Source organism: Pseudonaja textilis, chromosome 1 (genome assembly GCF_049901715.1).
Source record: "Pseudonaja textilis isolate UNSWEBS1 chromosome 1, rPseTex1.2, whole genome shotgun sequence".
Taxonomy (NCBI): Eukaryota; Metazoa; Chordata; class Lepidosauria; order Squamata; family Elapidae; genus Pseudonaja; species Pseudonaja textilis.
Genome location: NC_141990.1, coordinates 89,861,250 through 89,880,686, shown reverse-complemented (window position 1 = coordinate 89,880,686; position 19,437 = coordinate 89,861,250). Strand labels below are relative to the sequence as shown.

Genomic DNA, 19,437 nt, shown 5'->3' with positions numbered 1-19,437 from the left:
TACGTAAGATTAGGTTAACAACTCTTAATGCCTTTTGGCTATGTAGTTGCAGTGGGCACTAGCACTTAGATCATTAGAGGTGAGTATTCCAAGGTCCTTTACAGAGCTTGGATCATCAACAAGATCTTGACTATTCAGCTTGTATTTTATTTTCGGATTTTTTTGCCAATATGTAAGACAGAGCATTTATTTGTTGAGATTTGAAGTTGCCATTTGTTTGACCATTCTGATACATAGTCAAGATCTTTTTGAAGGGTAGCAGTATTGTCTGTGGTATTGAACAGCTTTACATCATCAGCGAAAAGAACACAGTTGCTCTTAATATGATCACAGAGGTCATTTATGTAGAGTATGAAGAGAGTTGGTCCTAGAACACTGCCTTGGGGGACACCACTATTGACAGGTACAGAATTTGATAGGACACTCCCAATTTTGACCATTTGTTGTCTGTTTGACAGGAATGCTTCTATCCAGTTATGCAGTTGTCCAGAGATACCATAGGATTTTATTTTTAGTAGTAGTTTGTCATGTACCACTGAATCAAAGGCTTTACAGAAGTCTATGTAGATTGCATCTATTGTTTTGCCCTGATCAAGTTGTGTAGTCCATATGTTTTTGCAGTGTAAGAGTTGCAGATTACAGGATAGCTTTTTTCTGAAACCAAATTGTTTATTGGAGAGTAGGTTGTTTGTCTCTAAGTGGAGGATGATGGATTGGTTAATAATTGATTCCATGACTTTACAGGTGACGCAGCATAAGGAGATTGGTCTGTAATTTTCAACTAGGCAAGGGTCTCCCTTTTTGAAGATGGGGATGACTGTGGCTTGTGACCATAGGTTAGGCAAGGAACATACTAGGAAACAGTCAATATAAATTGTATGGATATAAGCGAGAAAGTTACAGTCATACATTCACAAGTAGGAGGGGATGGGTGATAAGGAGTGATGAGAAAATTAATAGTAATAGTAGTGCAGACTTTGTAAATAGTTGAACAGTGTTGAGGAAATTATTTGTTTAGCTGATGGCGTTCGGGGAAAAACTGTTCTTATGTCTAGTTGTTCTAGTGTGCAGTGCTCTATAGCGTTGTTTTAAGGGAAGGAGTTGAAACAGTTTATGTCCAGGATGTGAGGGGTCTGTAAATATTTTCACAGCCCTCTTTTTGACTCGTGCAGTATACAAGTCCTTGATGGAAGGCAGGCTGGTAGTAATTGTTTTTTCTGCAGTCATAATTACTCTCTGAAGTCTGTGTCTATCTTGTTGGGTTGCAGAACCAAACCAGACAGTTATAGAGGTGCAGATGATAGATTCAATAATTCATCTGTAAAACTGTATCAGCAGTGAATTATTATTACCAGTGAATTAGATGGGCATAAAAGTATATTACTAGTGAAGCCAAAGTTATGTTAATAGAATATAGAAAATAGGCCAGTGTTTCTTAGACTTGGCAACTTTAAAACATGAGGACTTCAATTCTCAGAATTCCTCAGCCACCCAGCAGTCCACAAAATTCCCAAGCTTCAAAAATACTGCTATATACAGTACAATCCCCAGGTTATTCAAGACCCAAGTTAATGTAAATTCTACAATACACAGGGAATGTAAACTACAAGTAGTCTTGATATATAATGATTTGATTAATGACTACTTGAAGTCACAACAGTATTGAAAAAAAGTGATTTACAACCATCCCTTACTTTTACAGCCATCACTGCATCCCGCTAGTCATGTGATTAGAATTTAGGTGTTTGGCAACTGGCATGTATTTATGACAGTTGCAGGGTTTCAGGATTATATGGTTGCTATTTGTGACTTTCTGAGCTGGGTTCTGACAAGCAAAATCAATGGTGGGAACCAGATTTGCTTAACAACTGCAATGATTTTATTAACAACCATGGAGAAAAAAAAGTCATAAAAGTTTGTAAAATTAGGTGCAATTCCTTTAACTCCTCCCACCAGTTGTGGTTGTACTTCAAGGCTTTCTTGTGTACTGTTTTTTTTTTTAAGTGGGTTGGTATTTAAACCCATTTAAACCTCCACCATTTGAGGAGAGGAATCCCTTTTTATTCCTTTTTTTTAAAAAGAGAATAAGGTAGAGCAGTGTTTACTGAACTTTTTCTTCTTGTAACTAATTGATTAATTTATCAGACTTTTTAATTGCCCATCTCCCTCACCGAGGAGGGAGGAACTCCTATTTGTGTGTATGGGTTATATTTCTGGATATTTACTTTGTGAAAAATTAAACTTGATGCATTTGTAAAACATTTATTTATTGAATCACGCTAAAAATAACAATATTAAACCCATTAGGTATGAACACAAATGTTAAAAAATCATATTTTTTAACAAATAGAAAATAATAAGGATAAGAATGCCACTGTATCAAATTTTTGTAACTATCTTCAATATTTTGCAAATAATTTTAACTTCTCAGACCTCTGAGAGGACCTTGGGGGACTCCAGGTGTCCTTGGACCACACTTGAGGAAACACTGAGATCGAGAAAAGGAAGATAAAAAGTGGAGGGAAAGAGCTGCAGACGCACACACATAATAAGCACATGCTGTCAACTTCAAAACGACTTTGGCTGAAGCCATATATTACTTTCACTTTTTTTCTTAGTTGCCAACTCTTTGGGGGGAAGTTAGAAAGGAATGTGGTGCTTGAGTCCACAAGACAAAACATCCGCCAGACCAAAGCGTGTGAACCAAGGTCATGGCAAACATCTGCTGAGACCGAGGGGGGAGCTACTGCTGGACTGACTGGTTAATCTTACCCAAGACACCTGGGGGGGAGGAGGAGTTGGGAAGTTCCTATTCTTTTTATTATTCTGATCTGTAGGAATTACCTTCAACTTTCTAAGAGCAGATATGATGTGCTCAATAAAAGATCTTTCAAGCCTGAATGGAGCTTGAAATTCAGTTGGGTTCATTTGCTCTGAACCATGACACATTCATAGAGTGATAGTTTCTCCTAGAGACATGCAGTTATCAGTGAAATTGGTGGACTTTGCATGGCTGAAGGCCAGAGTGTTCTGCAGAAATGGGTAACAAGCTGTACCAAACAAGATCACTCCATTCTTCCTGTTTCATGGGCATCATAATCATGATAATTATTTCTATGATTTTTATACTCGTAAGGGACATATCGCTAGGTATAGCTCTGACGATCCACCAGTAAAATAAAGCAATAAACTCAGGTAGTTTTACGTGTACTGTATTAGCACTGTATCCAAGATATCCATCACTTCAAATGGTATTTTCTCCTTTTGGTTTCCCCACTTAAATTCTTTCACTGCTGCTAATGGGAGCTTTGCTTCCGAAGTAACAGCTTGGTTAAGTTTTGTTGGCAGTGGTTCAACTATTTTCCTTTAAATGCTGCCAGTGTTGAATGGGATGTGGGAGATGTAGAGTTTGGCTCAACATGTTTGGCTCAACAAGTCGCCAACATTCTGGTATTACATAGGCCAGGAAAAACCCCAAAGTGAGGTTTTAAATAGGCCAGCTTTCCAGTTATTCCCAATTGTTTTGTTCTTTCCAATATACTGAAAACTAAAAAAAAAAATATATTGAATGAGCAATTCATAATGATTTTGGAAAGAATTGTATTCAGTTAATGTGAAACTCCATAATTATGGTTTTTATTCTAGAAATGCAGTCTGAAGCTGATAATTTGCCTTATGGAAGACCCCACGTTCTACAGCACAGCAAGTACTGCCTCCTTCACCAGACTAAATATATAAGTGCATATAGTCAAGACATCTTGATGCCATTATGGAATTCATATACTATCAGCAAATCAGTAAGTTTTTGAATTTATTTGCCTTTTGTAAAAAAAAAAAAAGTCTAGGCAGAAAAAGGATAATATATAAAAAGAGAATTTGGGGAGTAGTAGAGATAGATGCAGAGGTATAGATACAGATAGTGATGGAGACAGAGATACATAAATCACATCAAGTTCAGGTCATTCTTCATCTTGCTGTAGAACATGGGCAAGTTTATTTCTGGAAGAAAAATCAATGGACTGTATCAGGTTTATAAGTAATCTTCTTGACTAATTATATATTTAATTCAATACAGTTGTCTAGTTATATATTAACTGCATACAGTCAGTTCAACAGACCACACTTGGAATACTGCATCCAGTTTTGGTTGCCACATGTAAAAAAGATTTTGAGACTCTAGAAAGAGTGCAGAGAAGAGCAACAAAGATGATGAGGGGACTAGAGGCTAAAACATATAGAGAACTGTTGCTGGAACTAGGTATGTCTAGTTTGATGAAAAAAAGGACTAGGGGTGACATGACAGCAGTGTTCCAATATATCGGGGTGCCACAAAGAAGAGGGAGTCAAGCTATTCTCCAAACCACCTGAGGGCAGGATAAGGTAGAAACTAATAAAGGAGAGAAAATACTTAGAACTAAAGAGAAATTTCCTGACAGAACAATTAATTATTGGAATAACTTGCCTCCAGAAGTTGTAAATGCTCCAACACTGGAAGTTTTTAACAAGAGATTGGATAACCCTTTGTCTGAAGTGGTGTAGGGTTTCCTGCCTAAGCAGGTAGTTGGACTAGAAGACCTCCACAGTCCCTTCCAACTCTGTTATTCTATGCTATGCTATGCTATGCTATGCTATGCTATGCTATGCTATGCTATGCTATGCTATGCTATGCTATGCTATGCTATTCCATTCCATTTTCTAACAAACTTTAGATTTTTCTATCCCAGAGCAGGGTGCCAGAAATGAATGATGGCTTATGCTGAAAAGGGAGAATGTCAAAGTGGTGGAATGATACAAGCCAAGTTTGGAGAGGTTTTATGTTTTTTAGGTTATATTTTAGGTTTTTATACAATAGCATCTTCTTTACTGATTGCTGCAATGCTTCCTTTTGGCAGTAAATTCTGTTTATCCAGGTTCCTGCAGCAATTTGCCTGAGAATATACAGTCCACAGTTACAAAGTTTTATAAACAGTCTTTTTCCCCATTAAATTACATTTTTACTCTAGTGGTACTAATAATTTATATTTCTTTATGTGAACACAGTTTCAAATGCAGAATTTGTAGCATATCTGGTATTGAAAATGTACCGTGTTTCTCATAAAATAAGGCCGGGTCTTATTTTTTTTTGAGCCCCGAAAAAACGGCTAGGACGTCTTTTCGGGGGTGACTTAATTTCTTCCCCCACGCACACCTCCACCTAGAGTGCCCCATGCACAGTCACCTCTCCATGAGGCTGCCACTGGAAGTTCCCCAAAGGTAGAGTCACCAGCCGCTTCTATCGGCCGGTAGAAGCGGCCTCGGGGCAAGCACCCACGCGCACTCACCTCGCCACGAAGCTGTTTCTATCAGCCAGTGGAAGCTCCCCAAAGGCAGGAGCCCACCCGATCTCCCTTCTAAGGGTAGCTGAGCTCTGCTGCCTCCTCTTCCCTCCCTGGCGGCCCCCCGTTCCCCAAACCAGCGGCGGCAGCAGGTAAAGGGAGGTTGGCTGACCTGGGAGTTTGGCAGGGTACCCAGAAAAGGTCTGGCCTGGGGTGGGGAGGGCGGCAGTGGGAACCCCACAGATGCTGAGACCTTCCCTCGCCAGAAGGGCTTGGCTGACCCGGTGCAGGGACAAGGGCTAGTAGGGGTGGTATGTGTGTGTGTGTGTGAGAGATAGAAGCGGCTGGTGACTCTACCTTTGGGGAACTTCCAGTGGCAGCCTCATGGAGAGGTGACTGTGCATGGGGCACTCTAGGTGGAGGTGTGCGTGGGGGAAGAAATTAAGTCACCCCCAAAAAGACATCCTAGCCATTTTTTCGGGGCTCAAAAAAAAAAAAAAAAAAGACCCAGCCTTATTTTAGGAGAAACATGGTATTAAATCTGCTACATTTACATTAAATTAAACTAAAAAAAATGTGACAGGGTCCTGCTATCTTCCTGCCACAGAGGATCAAACCTTCAGGTCTTTTTCCAACATTCTTCTTTCAAACAGAAATTTCCCAGCTTTGAGGTCTGATTCTTTTCACCACAAACCAATTTCTCTCTACCAGTTTCCAACAGGTTGCACATAACTTGTCAAATTTTATTTTCTCTTGAACTGCTCAATAGTTTTCTTTCTGGGCCTTCTCAATGGGATCTTGAGTTTACTGAGCCTTTAACTAATCTAAAACTGTATTTTTTCTGTCTTCCACTCGTTTTCAAAGCTTCATCTTGAGCACCTCGTTCCACAGCCTAGGCTGCCAAGGTAATCATAGCCCGCAGTATATTACTGAATGGAAAAATACAACATATACAAATACAGCATTCATTCACCAAATGATACTGCAAATAGTCCCAAAATGGCATACTGATGTTTAAAGATTGCTCATTTGCATATTCTCTTAAAGTACTTTGGAGTTAAAAGAAAACAGTATGAGTAGGGCAGACATTCAGGAGTATAGCTTGCTATTTTTGCTGCAGCAATTCTACTGCTGTAGTTAGCCATTCTTTTTTTAAAAAAAACATTCACTGGTTTGGCAGTCAAAAGCAATGGAGTTATGATAAAGAAAAGAAAAGAAAAACAGGTTTCTCATCTGTGTGTAATTATTTTGGCATTCAAGGCAGAGGGGCATGCTTTCTCTGTCATTATGTTTTTCTGCCCTCTTCTATGTTGTACCACTTCTATGTTGTCTGTGCAGTGTACCAAACCTTGTAAGAAAATCCATCTGTGAATGTCATTAAGACAGATGAGCATGGGTGAAGTTTGCAGAGATGAGTTTTTTCCCCAGTTGTTTTGGATTGTGTTGGGATAAGGGGTGGAGAACGGAAGTTTCTCAGTGTAGGCATTTCACCCAAACTGAGTGGGCAAGATTGGGAAGATAAATGCCTTGAAATTCTAAGCACTTCTTGATGGAACTGGGGAAATCTTTTCTCTGTGGGCTTGGCATTAATCACAGGGACTGAATTCACAGAAAATGCTAAGTTGAATGTGACTGGCTAGCCTCCCCACTGCCTACATCAACTAGCAATGAGATCCCCAAGTTGAGTTGGAGGAGAGATTTTTCTAGCCCGGATTGGAGATACAATTATTTAATCTGTATGCACAGCTTTTGCCATCTCTGAGCTACTATACCTTCTCCAGGTAGCTGGAGGAAATGCTTTAGATTATCTTCCCCAACCTGGTGCCCGTCAGATAGCTGGATCTGAAATTAATATTATTCCCAGATATTAAAAGAGGCTAATCTGAATCCTGAATCCTTGGTCTGAATCAAGAGATTGCTTCTTCCGCTTCAGAAAATAATGGCCTTATTGACATGTAATATATATTCCATGCTAAGGTTGGATCTTTCATGCTAAGGTTGGATCAAGGTTTCATTTTCCTGGAGATTATGAATTAATCTGGTGTTGATATATATTATATATACAGTGTATAGGTCCACATATAGACAGTGTTAAAAGTTAATATATTTGCATTCTTTTGTTTTGTTTAATTTGTTTTACTTATTATTTTTTGATGCTTTGATCGAAGAGATATATGTAGCTTTTCTGAGTCTCAAAACTGATGGCACCTTTTAATTAATCTATATATATAAAAGCAAAATACCACTCAAGCATCATCACAAAATCATCACAAAATCTCCAGAACTGTAAAGCCTACGAATTTGAAATTTGTTCCTCTTGGCTTTTAGAAGTCTAAGAAAGGATTTTTCAAAATGACCATCAGAGCATTAGTATTTTGTATATTATTATTAACAGGCTCTGATGCTAAGGAGTTCCACTCCCCCTCCCCACCTGAAAAGAAATCTGTTCCAAATGCAAAACACAAGCAGAGGAGAGGAGTTTCAGTTTCAGTTTTAGTTTCACAGCACCAAGCAGCTTTAGAACAGAAAAAGCTTGAGCTAAGCCACGCCCAGGCACCTTGCTGTCTCTTTCCTGCTCACATAGCAAATACTGTTTGAGTTTCCGAACAGCCCTCAACTCTCTCACACACTGACAAGACGCTAACCAGATGAAGACCGATGGATGCTGGTAGGCAGAGGCAGAATTTCCCCCCCTTATTTTCCTTCCAAAAACTAAGCCCAATCACATAGTTTCGTAACGAAGCACAGGCATCCAGCTAGTATATAATATAATCATTATTATTATAAACCTAAATCAAATCCACTGTAGCATATAAGCCTTTTCAATGAATGTTATAAAATACAATTTATAATGCTGTCCAGTGTGGATCGGTAGCTGGGTATTTTCAATTTCCCAATCTAGGTTAAGAGAGTGTGACTGGTACCAAAATCACCTGGCTGTTTTGTATGTCTTAAAAAAGTACCAAAATCTGTCTCTGCCTCTCTCTCATTCACAAGGGTTAAAAAATGCCTAATGTCCTGATATGGCATATGATTAAATAGTGCCAGTAATAATCTGAACTGGTCTCAGAAAAGATAAAAGTCAGCCTTCAGCACGTTATAAGCCAGAGGCTTTTCAGCAGGGACGCTCCCCAGGTTTCCTGATAGTGATTTAAACACAAACATTTTTGTCTCTGGGAGAAAAACATTCATTTTTAGGAGGGGAAGGATTTGGTTGTACCAAACCATAAACCTCTCCCACACAGAAACACACAAATATTTTCTTCTTCATTTCCACCCTCTAACAGACATACACAGGCACACACTCAGAAAGACAAACTTTTCCCACTCAAAGTTAAAAATAATATTTATGCTGGTAATTCCATGTTTAGCAAAATTTCTAAGTTATCCTAACATTCATCACATTAAAGGACTAAGTGGATTTTACACAAAGATTTTAGAATGAATCCCATGCACTTTTTTTTAAAGAGAAAAATGAAAGTTCACTTTGTGAGACAGTGAAGTGATTTTGGGGAAGAAAAATCCTCAACCTTTCCCCTCTCTTTGATTCACTTGCAGCATTCCAGAAATAAATTCACCCCCTTTTCTCCATTCTGAAGCAATTTTATATTAATCTTTGCCATTAGCAAAATAAAACAAAAACAGGAATGTATCTTTGGTGCATCTTCATTTGTTGATTTCAGTTCATTTGCTGCCATTTGCTCTCCTGAATTGTCTGTTTTGAATCAGAAGGGGACAAAACAAAAGAAAATCTCATATTCAGTCTTTCCACTGCAGGATGGCTAAATCATGTGTAGAAATAAATGTCACTAGCCTTATAAAATGAGGAAAAACTTCTAAAACGGCAATAAAATTGTGTATAAAAACGAAGAAGGCAGCCAGATCAACAGGATTTCTCTCTCTCTCTGGTTCAAGGAGTTTGCTGACTGTTTCCATTTTATGACTTATTATTTACATCCTGTGATACTTTTAGAAAAAGTGGCTGAAAGATGACCAGGAGGTCAGAGTAGCTGTTTCCAAATACTGTACTTAAAGTCCCACAAAATACAAATAAATTATGCCTCTTGGTGCATAGATTACTAGTTCCCTTTCGAAGCAGGTTCTTTTTACCAGAGACAGTAAATGTCCTTTTCCTCTAAGCCCAACCTTCTGTCCAGGTTGAGCCAAATCTTAGAAAAGATGAGGGGTGTGTGTGTGTGTGTGTGTGTGTTTGTTTGTTTGTTTGTGTGCATGCCAGGACCGCCTTTGCAAACCTCTTCAGCCCATAATTGGCTGCTGCTTGTGCAGAGAGAGCAAGGTCAAGAGAAAAGAGAGCCACAAAATAGCAACATTCCCATATCACTGAAGCTGTTGCTTGTGTTTATTGAAAAAAAATTCCTTTGAATCCTGAGGACTTTGCATCAAGAACACCTGTACAGTAAAATATTGTAGCTTGGGGCTTATTCTATATTCTTTCATTTACTCCTGAGAACTTCTTGGCTGCCGGTTGAAGCAAAATTGCTTTTTCTTCATACAATTAATTTATCGTATATCAATATCCGAGGCACTATTTACATGTAATACAATTAATTAAAATATTTTCAATTGTTTTACGGTATTTTTTTTTAAAAAAGATAAAGTGATATCAGGACAAAACCCAGACTAAACTGAATAGACAAACTGTATTTATATGTGTTCAGATGCAATAGTAAACAGCAAGAATATTAAAATGTATCCAACAATGAGAATGACAATGCCTATGTCTGCATGTTACCATGCCATGTGTTGCCTAACCATATTTTTTTGGATAACTCATGATTTGTTTGGTTTATACAATGCACCATTACACATCGCATATGCTAAAATATACATGAGCCAGGCACATTGTAGAGTCCCAGCCAATGGAGCAAAATACTAGAAATGAGACGTTGCTATTGTCAACTCATAAAACACTTTGTATACACATTTGATAGTTGTCAAGAGAAAGAAGGGGGGGAGTTTCAAAGAGCAGGCAGCAGTGTGGAATTGAAAATACATTCCATTCATATTTTCTTCAGAGACTGATTAGATGACTGAAGCTTCTGTCGCGCAAAAATCTAATTGGAGAGCATGATTGATGACTCTTGGCTATGGACGTCTTTCATTGGTTAATACACCAGAGGGGTGGGGAGAAAAGCAGGATCAAGCGTGACAGTGAATTACGTATCTCAGAGTCGGCTACGCCCAGGCAAATGCTGGCATGTTAACTTCTAATAAATCCTTTTGGGATTTATTAGAAGTTTTGGGAGTGTGGCTCGAGGTTCATGATTTAATTGGAGTAACTGCCAGAATCCCAACAGCTATGACTACTTGGGTATGGATGAGAATACAGTAAACGATTTCTGGGTAGCTGCTGTGTATAAATACAGGTAGTCCTCAACTTGCCACTGTTCATTTAGTGACCGTTCAGCATTATAATGGCACTGAAAAAAGTGAATTATGACTATTTTTCACACTTACAACCATTGCAACATCCCCAGGGTCACGTGATCAAAATTCAGATGTTTGGCAACTAACTCAGGTTTATGATGGCTGCAGTGTCTATGTGTGTTTTTGTGTATGTGTGTCATGTGATCACAGTAAACTCAACAGGGAAGCCAGATTTGCTTAACAAACACGTGACTACCTTAACAACTGCAGTGATTCACATAACAACTGCAGCGAGAAAGTTTGTAAAATGAGGCAAAACTCACTTAACAAATGTCTCACTTAGCAACAGACATGTTGGGCTCAATTGTGGTCATAGGTTGAGGGCTACCTGTATAGCTGTGTATGGTGGTGCTTTTGTAGGCAGAGATCAAGGTTGTCTTTGGATGAGTGGCTAATACAGCCCAGTGAAAACCAGCAGTGTGATCGTTGCATTCATTTAGCTGCGTCATATGGGATGCGGTGGCTCAGTGGCTAAGACGCTGAGCTTGTCAATCAGAAAGGTCAGCAGGTTGGCGGTTCGAATCCATAGCGCCACGTAATGGAGTGAGCTCCTGTTACTTGTCCCAGCTTCTGCCAATCTAGCAGTTCTAAAGCATGTAAAAATTTAAGTAGAAAAATAGGAACCACCTCAGTTGGGAGGTGAGCCTTCAGCATTTAATCATGCCGGCCACATGACCATGGAGATGACTTCGGACAGTGCTGGCTCTTTGTAATGGAGATGCCCCCCTAGAGCCGGAAACAACTAGCATGTGTGTGTGAGGGGAACTTTACCTTTACTAGCTGCGTCATAAACTTTCTCCCACTCCCGAGCAGATGGTGTCTTGCTTTGGCACATACTCTCTGTTCACCTGCACTTCTTGTGCATATTCATCATGATTCACCACTGGCAATACAGTGCATGTATCTCTTTCCAAGCATGAGTATTCTCTCTCCAATGACTCACAATTTGATTTTGATTAGTATAGTGTTTTGCTTCTGAGAAAACCACAGAGTTAAGGAAATATGGCTTGGCTGAGGTATTAGTGATCTCAAATGCAATCCCTTGGGTGTTGTTGGGTTCAGGAGAGAGCTGTGAGTAATTTTCTCCCCCCTTTTCCACCTGTGTACTAGGGAATGCTGAAGAATAAGAAATAAACTGATTGGATATATCTGAGAGCAAAGGTCAGGAAGGCCATTTCTATTTATAGCACCGCCATGATTCATGGGGGAAAAAAATCAAAGGAAACCAAGCTAGGAAGTCTCAAAACCTAAGGTTAGCCACCAGCTGTGGGTGTAATGCTTTTTTTTTGCCTTCTTCTCTTCCAGCTGGTTAAGCCAACGTCTGTCCCTCCCAGTGCTTCAGACTGTCTGCGGCTAGATGTTCGAATCCCCGCAGCTCAGAGTCAAACTTGCTCCAACTACCAGCCAGACCTGACTATCACCCCCGGCTTCCTCTATCCTCCCGGTTAGTAGAACTGTTCTTTATATAGAAAGAAGCAGAATGTTTTAATTATCTGGATGTGGCTGAGCGTTTAAACACAGACACAGCACTAAGCCTGGCATTCAGGAGGGTTGGGAGACAATAAAAACGAAAACATTCTGGTGGTGTCTCTTGCCTGTAGGAAGAACCTAAGTAGAACCACTGCATTTTGCAGGCACAAGACTGCAGGGCCATGGGAGCTGCAGTTCTAAATATTTGATTCCACAGGTTTGCATTGAAAGGGAGTAAGGCTGCGAGAAAGATCGGCTTATAAAATAAACTAGAAATATAAACAGCAGCAAAAAGTGCAAACAGGTAGTCCTTGATGTATGACCATAACTGAGCCCAAAGTTTCTCTTGCTAAGCAGGGCAGTTCCTAAGTGAGTTTTGCTCCATTTTATGACCTTTCCCCCCACAGCCGTTAAACGAATCACTGCAATTGTTAGTGAACCATGCTCCCCCCATTGACTTTGCTTGTTGGTGGCTGGCTGGGAAGGTTATAAATGGTGATCACACGACCCCCGGGACCATACAAATGTCACAAACACATGCCAGTTGCCGAGTGCCTACATTTTGCTCATGTGACCATGGGGTTGCTGCAACAACTCAGTCACGTAAGTGTGAAAAACCAGTCATAAATCACTTGTTGGGTGCCACTGTATCTTCAAATGATCACTAAATGAATGGTTGTAAGTTGGGGAACTTGAAAGCTTACAAAATCAATATAGATTGATTTTATTGATAGATAGATAAAGAGATAGAGATAGAGATAGAGAGATAGAGAGAGAGAGAGATGAGAGAGAGAGAGAGAGAGAGAGGTGTTTTGTAAGCTGCCCAGAGTCCCCTTGCAGCAAGATGGATGTCAAAACAAATTTAATAAATAAAAATAAATAAATTAGGAGAGTAGCACCTTATCTTTTCAATTCCCTTTGCCCTGTCCTGCAGTTATGCATTTTAGATTCTGAACTTCATACTCTTATGCTCACCCTTATGCTTATCCATTTTTCAGAATCGGTTTTAATACATACGAAGCCACTTTTCATTCTCTTGACTGGGTCTTAATTTATTCCCCAAAGCCCTAACTCCAGCAGCGAATTAGATTTTCCATCAGAATATTTACCATATACTCATAATCAACTGAAGGTCATATCTTTCATCTTAGAAGTGGGTTGGCCGCTTCCAATCTAGTGAATTCTCAACGCGTGGAGGGAATTTCTGGCAAGAGTTCCAAGAAATGTATTATGTGGCATCATGGATGGTGCCTACTTTTGTAATCTGAAGCACATACTCCAGGCCTCCCAGATTTGCTGTGAATATGTTGAGAGACTAAGACAAATCTACTTGGATATGAATAACCAGTCCAGGCTTTCTTCATGGAAAACTCTAAGATGCCACTAAGATTTCCATCTTTTTTCACTATTTTCCCATTATTTTTATACATATGTGTATATATAGATATCCATTATGCTATTTCCTTTCTGTCTCGCAAACTGCAGCAAAGGTGCAAAAGATAAAAATTTAACAGATATAAGTCATAAAATAAGAAAAAGCTAAATAATTGTAGCCAAATCTAGCTTACCATTCACTATACCTTTCCATACCTTTCTAGCCTTACAACCATCCTAATTTTTGCAGTGCCTATATATTTTCCTCCTCCTCCTCCTCCTCCTCCTCCTCCTCCTCCTCCTCCCCCTCCTCCCCCCTTACAATCTCTTCATTTCTTTCTTCTTTCACATTCACTCAATGACCATCTCAAGGCATTTCTTTTGTATTCTGTTTTATATTCAGCCCACATTCATTTTCTCTCTTCCTGTTGAACCAAATACACTGCTCAAGTAATTGATCTTCATTGCATTCAACTTACTTTTATGCTGTTTAATGACCTGATCTGGCATACATACAGGGGTGGGATTCAAATTTTTAACAACTGGTTTTGTGGGCGTGGCTTAGGTGGTGGGCATGGCTTGGTGGTCATCTTATTAGCTGGGTGTGGCCAACTCAATATCACTCACATGGAGGCACACATCTCCTCGTCTGGCCTCTCATGACTGTGGGGATGCTGCAACAGTTGTAAGTGTGAAAAACGGTCATAAGTCACTTTTTTCAGTGCCATTGTAACTTTGAATGGTCACTCCACACAAGCAAAGTACCAGCAAAGGAAGGAAAGAAAACTCCAGAGAGGTTCTTGAGACAGGAAGTCTAGTCCTGCCAAGAATGTAATAAGGGTTAACGGAGAGGCAGTTTCTGTAAGCAACACCAGAATGTTTCCTTCCTGCCTTCCTTACAGGATTAGGCCAGTAATTTCTTCTAACAACTGGTTCTCTGAACTGCTTAGAATGTTAACAACCAGTTCTAGCGAATAGGTGCGAACTGGTAGAATCCTACCCCTGCATACATACTGTACCCAATACTCACTTCCATAGAAGTGGGCAAAACAAACTCTTTTACACACATTTTCACTTCTTTTGACAAGTACTCAAACCTCACAACAGAACACACACTGCCCGCTTCCTTTCTCCACCCATTCTTAAGTGAACAGGAAACTATACTATTGCCAATCCCTATTCAGCCCATGTTGTGTCTGTTCTGAGTCACCATGCAATAATACTGTCCCAATGACGTATATACAGCACTTGCTAAAAAAACAATTTACTGATTCCTCCAGGTTTTGCTGTCTTTCTTCTTCAGCTTGTTACCAACTAGTAGGAAGGATGTCTGCCAAACACAGCATTGCAGAAAAATGGAGTAGATCTGAATATTGGGCTTTTAAAACAATTACCTCTGTGCCATTCTTCCTACATTCCATTCTGTCACAATCTGAATTAAATGAAGTTTAAAAAAAACTGTCACTAAACAAAACAGAAGGGGATTTTCAAGTAGCACTTTTATTTAGAATGTTGTGTTTTTGAGTGTTGCTGTAGTGCCTGATGATTGGGAGATCAGAATACCATTACTATTGTCCCTTTCTCCAAAGGCAAAGTTGGTTAAAATGCATGAAAACTTTACAGGGGAGATTACTTTGTTAAGTTTTCTTGGGAAGATGTTGGCCAAATTCATTAAAAGGGACAATAAGCAAAAATAAGAAAGTGCCGTGCATTTTAGATGAAGCAGGGAATGTACAGATCAGATTTCTGCTCTTCAGTAGTTCATAATTAATGTGAGAATTTTTTCCTTTCTTGATTTAGTTGAATTGAATTACAGAATGTACGCATGTACGTGGAGTTGAAATGTGGATGCTTAGAATGATAAGAATAGTACATGAAAGAAATACTGCATGGCCATATAAATTGAATGAATGAACAAATGGAATGCTTAGAAAATAATTCAGAGTTGGGCAGGAAGTAACACAAGGACATATGATGTGTTCAATTGTTTATTTGTGGATAAATTATACAGAATGCTTGTGATGACGTTAGAGAGAAGTTTTGGGGAGGTTATAAAAGTGTACACATATTTGTGTGCAGTTGATGGCAAGAGAACCTGAATTATTTGCAGCAAATTTTGGATAGAGACCATAATGCAATTAATAATATGCATTGAATATTAATGTTTTGAAAATCAAGAGAGCTGTGTTTAAGAAGGAAAATAGGTAACATATATTAAACATAAATGGCTAAAAACTAGAACAAGCAGATGAATTTAGAAGAAAGAAAAAAAGCAGAGAACAGAATCTCTTAGTACTATTTGTCAGGCTGGGACTCTGAAACATAAAAAAATGTCTCTGCAATTTTTGTTGCAGTCAATGTCTTTCTATTGCAAGGGTCTTCAAACATGGCAAGTTTAAGACTTGTGGACTTCAATTCCCAGAATTCCTGAGCTAACATGACTGGAGGAGGAATTCTGGGAGTTGAAGTCCACAAGTCTTAAAGCTGTAAGTTTGAAGATCCTTGTTCTATTGTGTTGTGACTTCTTGTTTGAATGGAGTGCAGAAAGCATTTAAATGGTACAGAAGTAAATTCCTCAACATTGAAATTAATATAATATTCAGCTGAAAGAAAGCTGTACGTTCTTTTGACACCCCCCGCCCACACACACACTATGCATGTCATTAATTCATACTTTTTTTTCACACAGACTTCAGTTCATCTGGCCCTGGGCAGTATGATGCTCTAATTACTAGCAACATTGCTCCTATGTACAAAGAATTTACACGTGAGTTTGGAAATTTTTGGCATGATATTGCTTGTTTAAGAAAGAATTAATGCCTTTTCATATCATGTTTCTCACCTGTAATAGCTCCCTTGAGTTAATCTTTTTTTTGTTGTTGGAAGACAGCACATTTCCATATCCCTTGATGGAACAATATAAAAATTGGTAATGATGGTTTTATTATCATTTCAATGTAGATACCCCAACTCCAGAATTACAGTAGACAGTTTACATTTTAATAGGAAAGGAGGAGGAAAGGGAGAGGAGAAGGAAAAGCAGAAGAAGCAGAAGGAAGAGGAGGAGGAGGAGGAGGAGGAGGAGGAGAAGGAGAAGGAGAAGAAGAAGAAGAAGAAGAAGAAGAAGAAGAAGAAGAAGAAGAAGAAGAAGAAGAAGAAGAAGAAGAAGAAGAAGAAGAAGAAGAAGAAGAAGAAGAAGAAGAAAGAAGAATGCAATCCTAAGTTGTATTAACAGCGGGATACAGTCAAGATCAAGGGAAGTACTAATACCACTCTATAAAGCCTTAGTAAGACCATACCTAGAGTACTGCATCCAATTTTGGTCACTTCGTTATAAAAAAGATGTTGAGACTTTAGAAGAAGTACAGAGAAGAGCAACCAGGGTGATTAGGGGACTGGAGGCTAAAACATACAACGAACGGTTGCAGGAACTAGGCTTGGTTGCCTGGTAAAGAGAAGGACCAGGGGAGACATGATAGTGGTCTTCCAATATTTGAGGAGTTGCCACAGGGAGGAAGGGGTCAAGCTATTTTCTAAAGCTCCCGTAGACCAGACAAGGAATAATGGATGGAAACTGAACAAGGAGAGATTTAACCTGGAAACAAGGAAAAACTTTCTGACAGTGAGAACAATCAACCAATGGAACAGCTTGCCCTCGGAAGTTGTGGGAGCACCATCACTTGAGACTTTCAAGAAGAGATTGGACTGCCATTTGTCAGAAATGGTGTAGGCTCTCCCGCTTGGGCGGGGGGGTTGGACTAGATGACCTACAAGGTCCCTTCCAACTCTCATTATCTGTATCTGTATAGAAGAAGAAGAAGAAGAAGAAGAAGAAGAAGAAGAAGAAGAAGAAGAAGAAGAAGAAGAAGAAGAAGAAGAAGAAGAAGAAGAAGAAGAAGAAGAAGAAGAAGAAGAAGAAGAAGAAGAAGAAGAAGAAGACAACAGATAGTGGTTTTTGTAGAATCTCCTTTAAAGAATTGCACATTGGTATACTTTGCTAATAATTGTTTCACCAGGGAAAATAGTAGGGCCAGTTCAGCCCTATATTGAATAGACTGAGAGAGCTTCCTAAGATAGCAGATGCTGCAAAGATCCATAGAAGCAAGCAAAAGATGTTTTGTACAGCATTTCCATTCCAGATATCAATTTCAGAAATGCTAAGGCTAGGGTTAGGGCTAGGATTGATCAAATCAAACACCGAAATTTTATTTTATTGTTTTATTTTTATTTATTTTATTTTATAAATGGCTTAAAAAGTGCAAGTTTTCAGTGAATGCTGAGGACATATGTTCCCATTGCTTCTCTATCAACTTGCAATGGAAAATGGGCATCCTTACATTTGATTCTATCTTGCTGTGCTCCTAATTACAGGATTGTGGAATTACTTCCATAGTACCCTACTTCCAAAATATGCTACAGAGAGAAATGGACTAAATGTCATCAATGGGCCTATTTTTGATTATAATTATGATGGGCACTTTGATTCTTATGACACAATCAAACAGTAAGTAAATTTAAAAGGCTTAAAAGTAAACCAATATCTTAAATTTCCTTATTTGCTTAGAATAATTTCATATGCAATAAATGTAATTGGCTTTAGCAGTTTTGCCAGTGAACATAACATTACACATCATTCCACAGATTATTTCATCCGGGCAGTTTTACAGAATCAAGTTTACTGTTGTTAAGGCAGTAATATTTAAATGGTTATCTTTAATCTCACGAATATGGTATATTTCTGTGTGTCTAAAGGTAGTCCTTGACTTATGAATGGCCAATTAGTGATGTTTAAGGTACTGACTGAACTATCTTGGAGGGTCCTTATGATCTAATTTGAAGTTCTGACAATCAGGAAGCCCCTGCAAGTCACATGACTACACCTCAGGCTGCATTTATGGCCATTTGCAGCATCCCACAATCATGTCACTGCTTTTATAACTTTGCCCAAAATTAGCATTTGCTTCTAGTTTTCAACAAAACCATACCCAGAGCAGATCATTGGTTCATTTAACAACTATGGCATTGTTATTCTCTTGCAGGTATGTAAACAATACGAAGATTCCCATACCAACCCATTACTTTGTTGTGCTGACTAGCTGTGAGAATTCAACCAAAACTCCACTAAATTGTCCACCAGGCTCTTTGAAAGTTTTGTCTTTTATTCTCCCTCATCGTCCTGACAACTCAGAGAGCTGTGCTGTAAGTGTGGCAACACTGATTTCCAAACATTTTGCCTTACAAACTCCTACGAATTTAGGATTTTTTTAAAAAAATTCCATAATGGGACCTAGCCTACTAGATTCTTCTAATGTACTGGGTTATTAGACCATTGTCTTAATAATCATTAAGTTCAACAGTTTTTTGAACTAAATACTGTTGAATTGAAAAATTATTTTTAATGTCTGATTCTGCCTCCTCCCCTTCCTCCTCCTCCTCCTCTTCCTCCTCCTCCTCCTGTATACCTACAGGAATAAGGATTAGGACAGGGATGGGCAAACTACGGCCCACGGGCCACATCCGGCCTGTTGGTCTTTTTAATCCGGCCCGCCGAAGATTGGCACAGAATTAAGGTTTGATGTGAATGATCGAATGATTGCATTCATTTGATTTTGACTTGTAATGACGGGCATTTCGACACCAGGTGGTGGCCCGTCTGTCAAATTTTAAAAGTCAATGAGGCCCCCGAGCCAAAAAGTTTGCCCACCCCTGGATTAGGATCTGTTATGAAACAGTGGCTAAGAAGCTAAAATACAAATCTGTAGTCCAAGGTTTATACTGCACTTCTATTACAAATGCAGCAGATGGTCTTAATCAAAACAAACTGCTTAGC

The 19,437-nt window shown here is 39.0% G+C and overlaps 1 protein-coding gene across 4 annotated transcripts in view; it reads left to right on the top strand.

Annotated features, from left to right (window-relative positions):
* The window catches only part of ENPP3 (ectonucleotide pyrophosphatase/phosphodiesterase 3), a 65,927-nt gene that overhangs the window by 44,629 nt on the left and 1,861 nt on the right, over positions 1 to 19,437 (top strand). For all 4 annotated transcript variants that reach the window (XM_087940889.1, XM_087940892.1, XM_087940896.1 and 1 more), the window contains 5 exons: positions 3,646 to 3,797; positions 12,069 to 12,207; positions 16,297 to 16,374; positions 17,979 to 18,111; positions 18,647 to 18,806. In XM_087940889.1, coding sequence (XP_087797015.1) covers positions 3,646 to 3,797; positions 12,069 to 12,207; positions 16,297 to 16,374; positions 17,979 to 18,111; positions 18,647 to 18,806 — 662 coding nt within the window. The remainder of the gene's footprint in view (positions 1 to 3,645; positions 3,798 to 12,068; positions 12,208 to 16,296; positions 16,375 to 17,978; positions 18,112 to 18,646; positions 18,807 to 19,437) is intronic.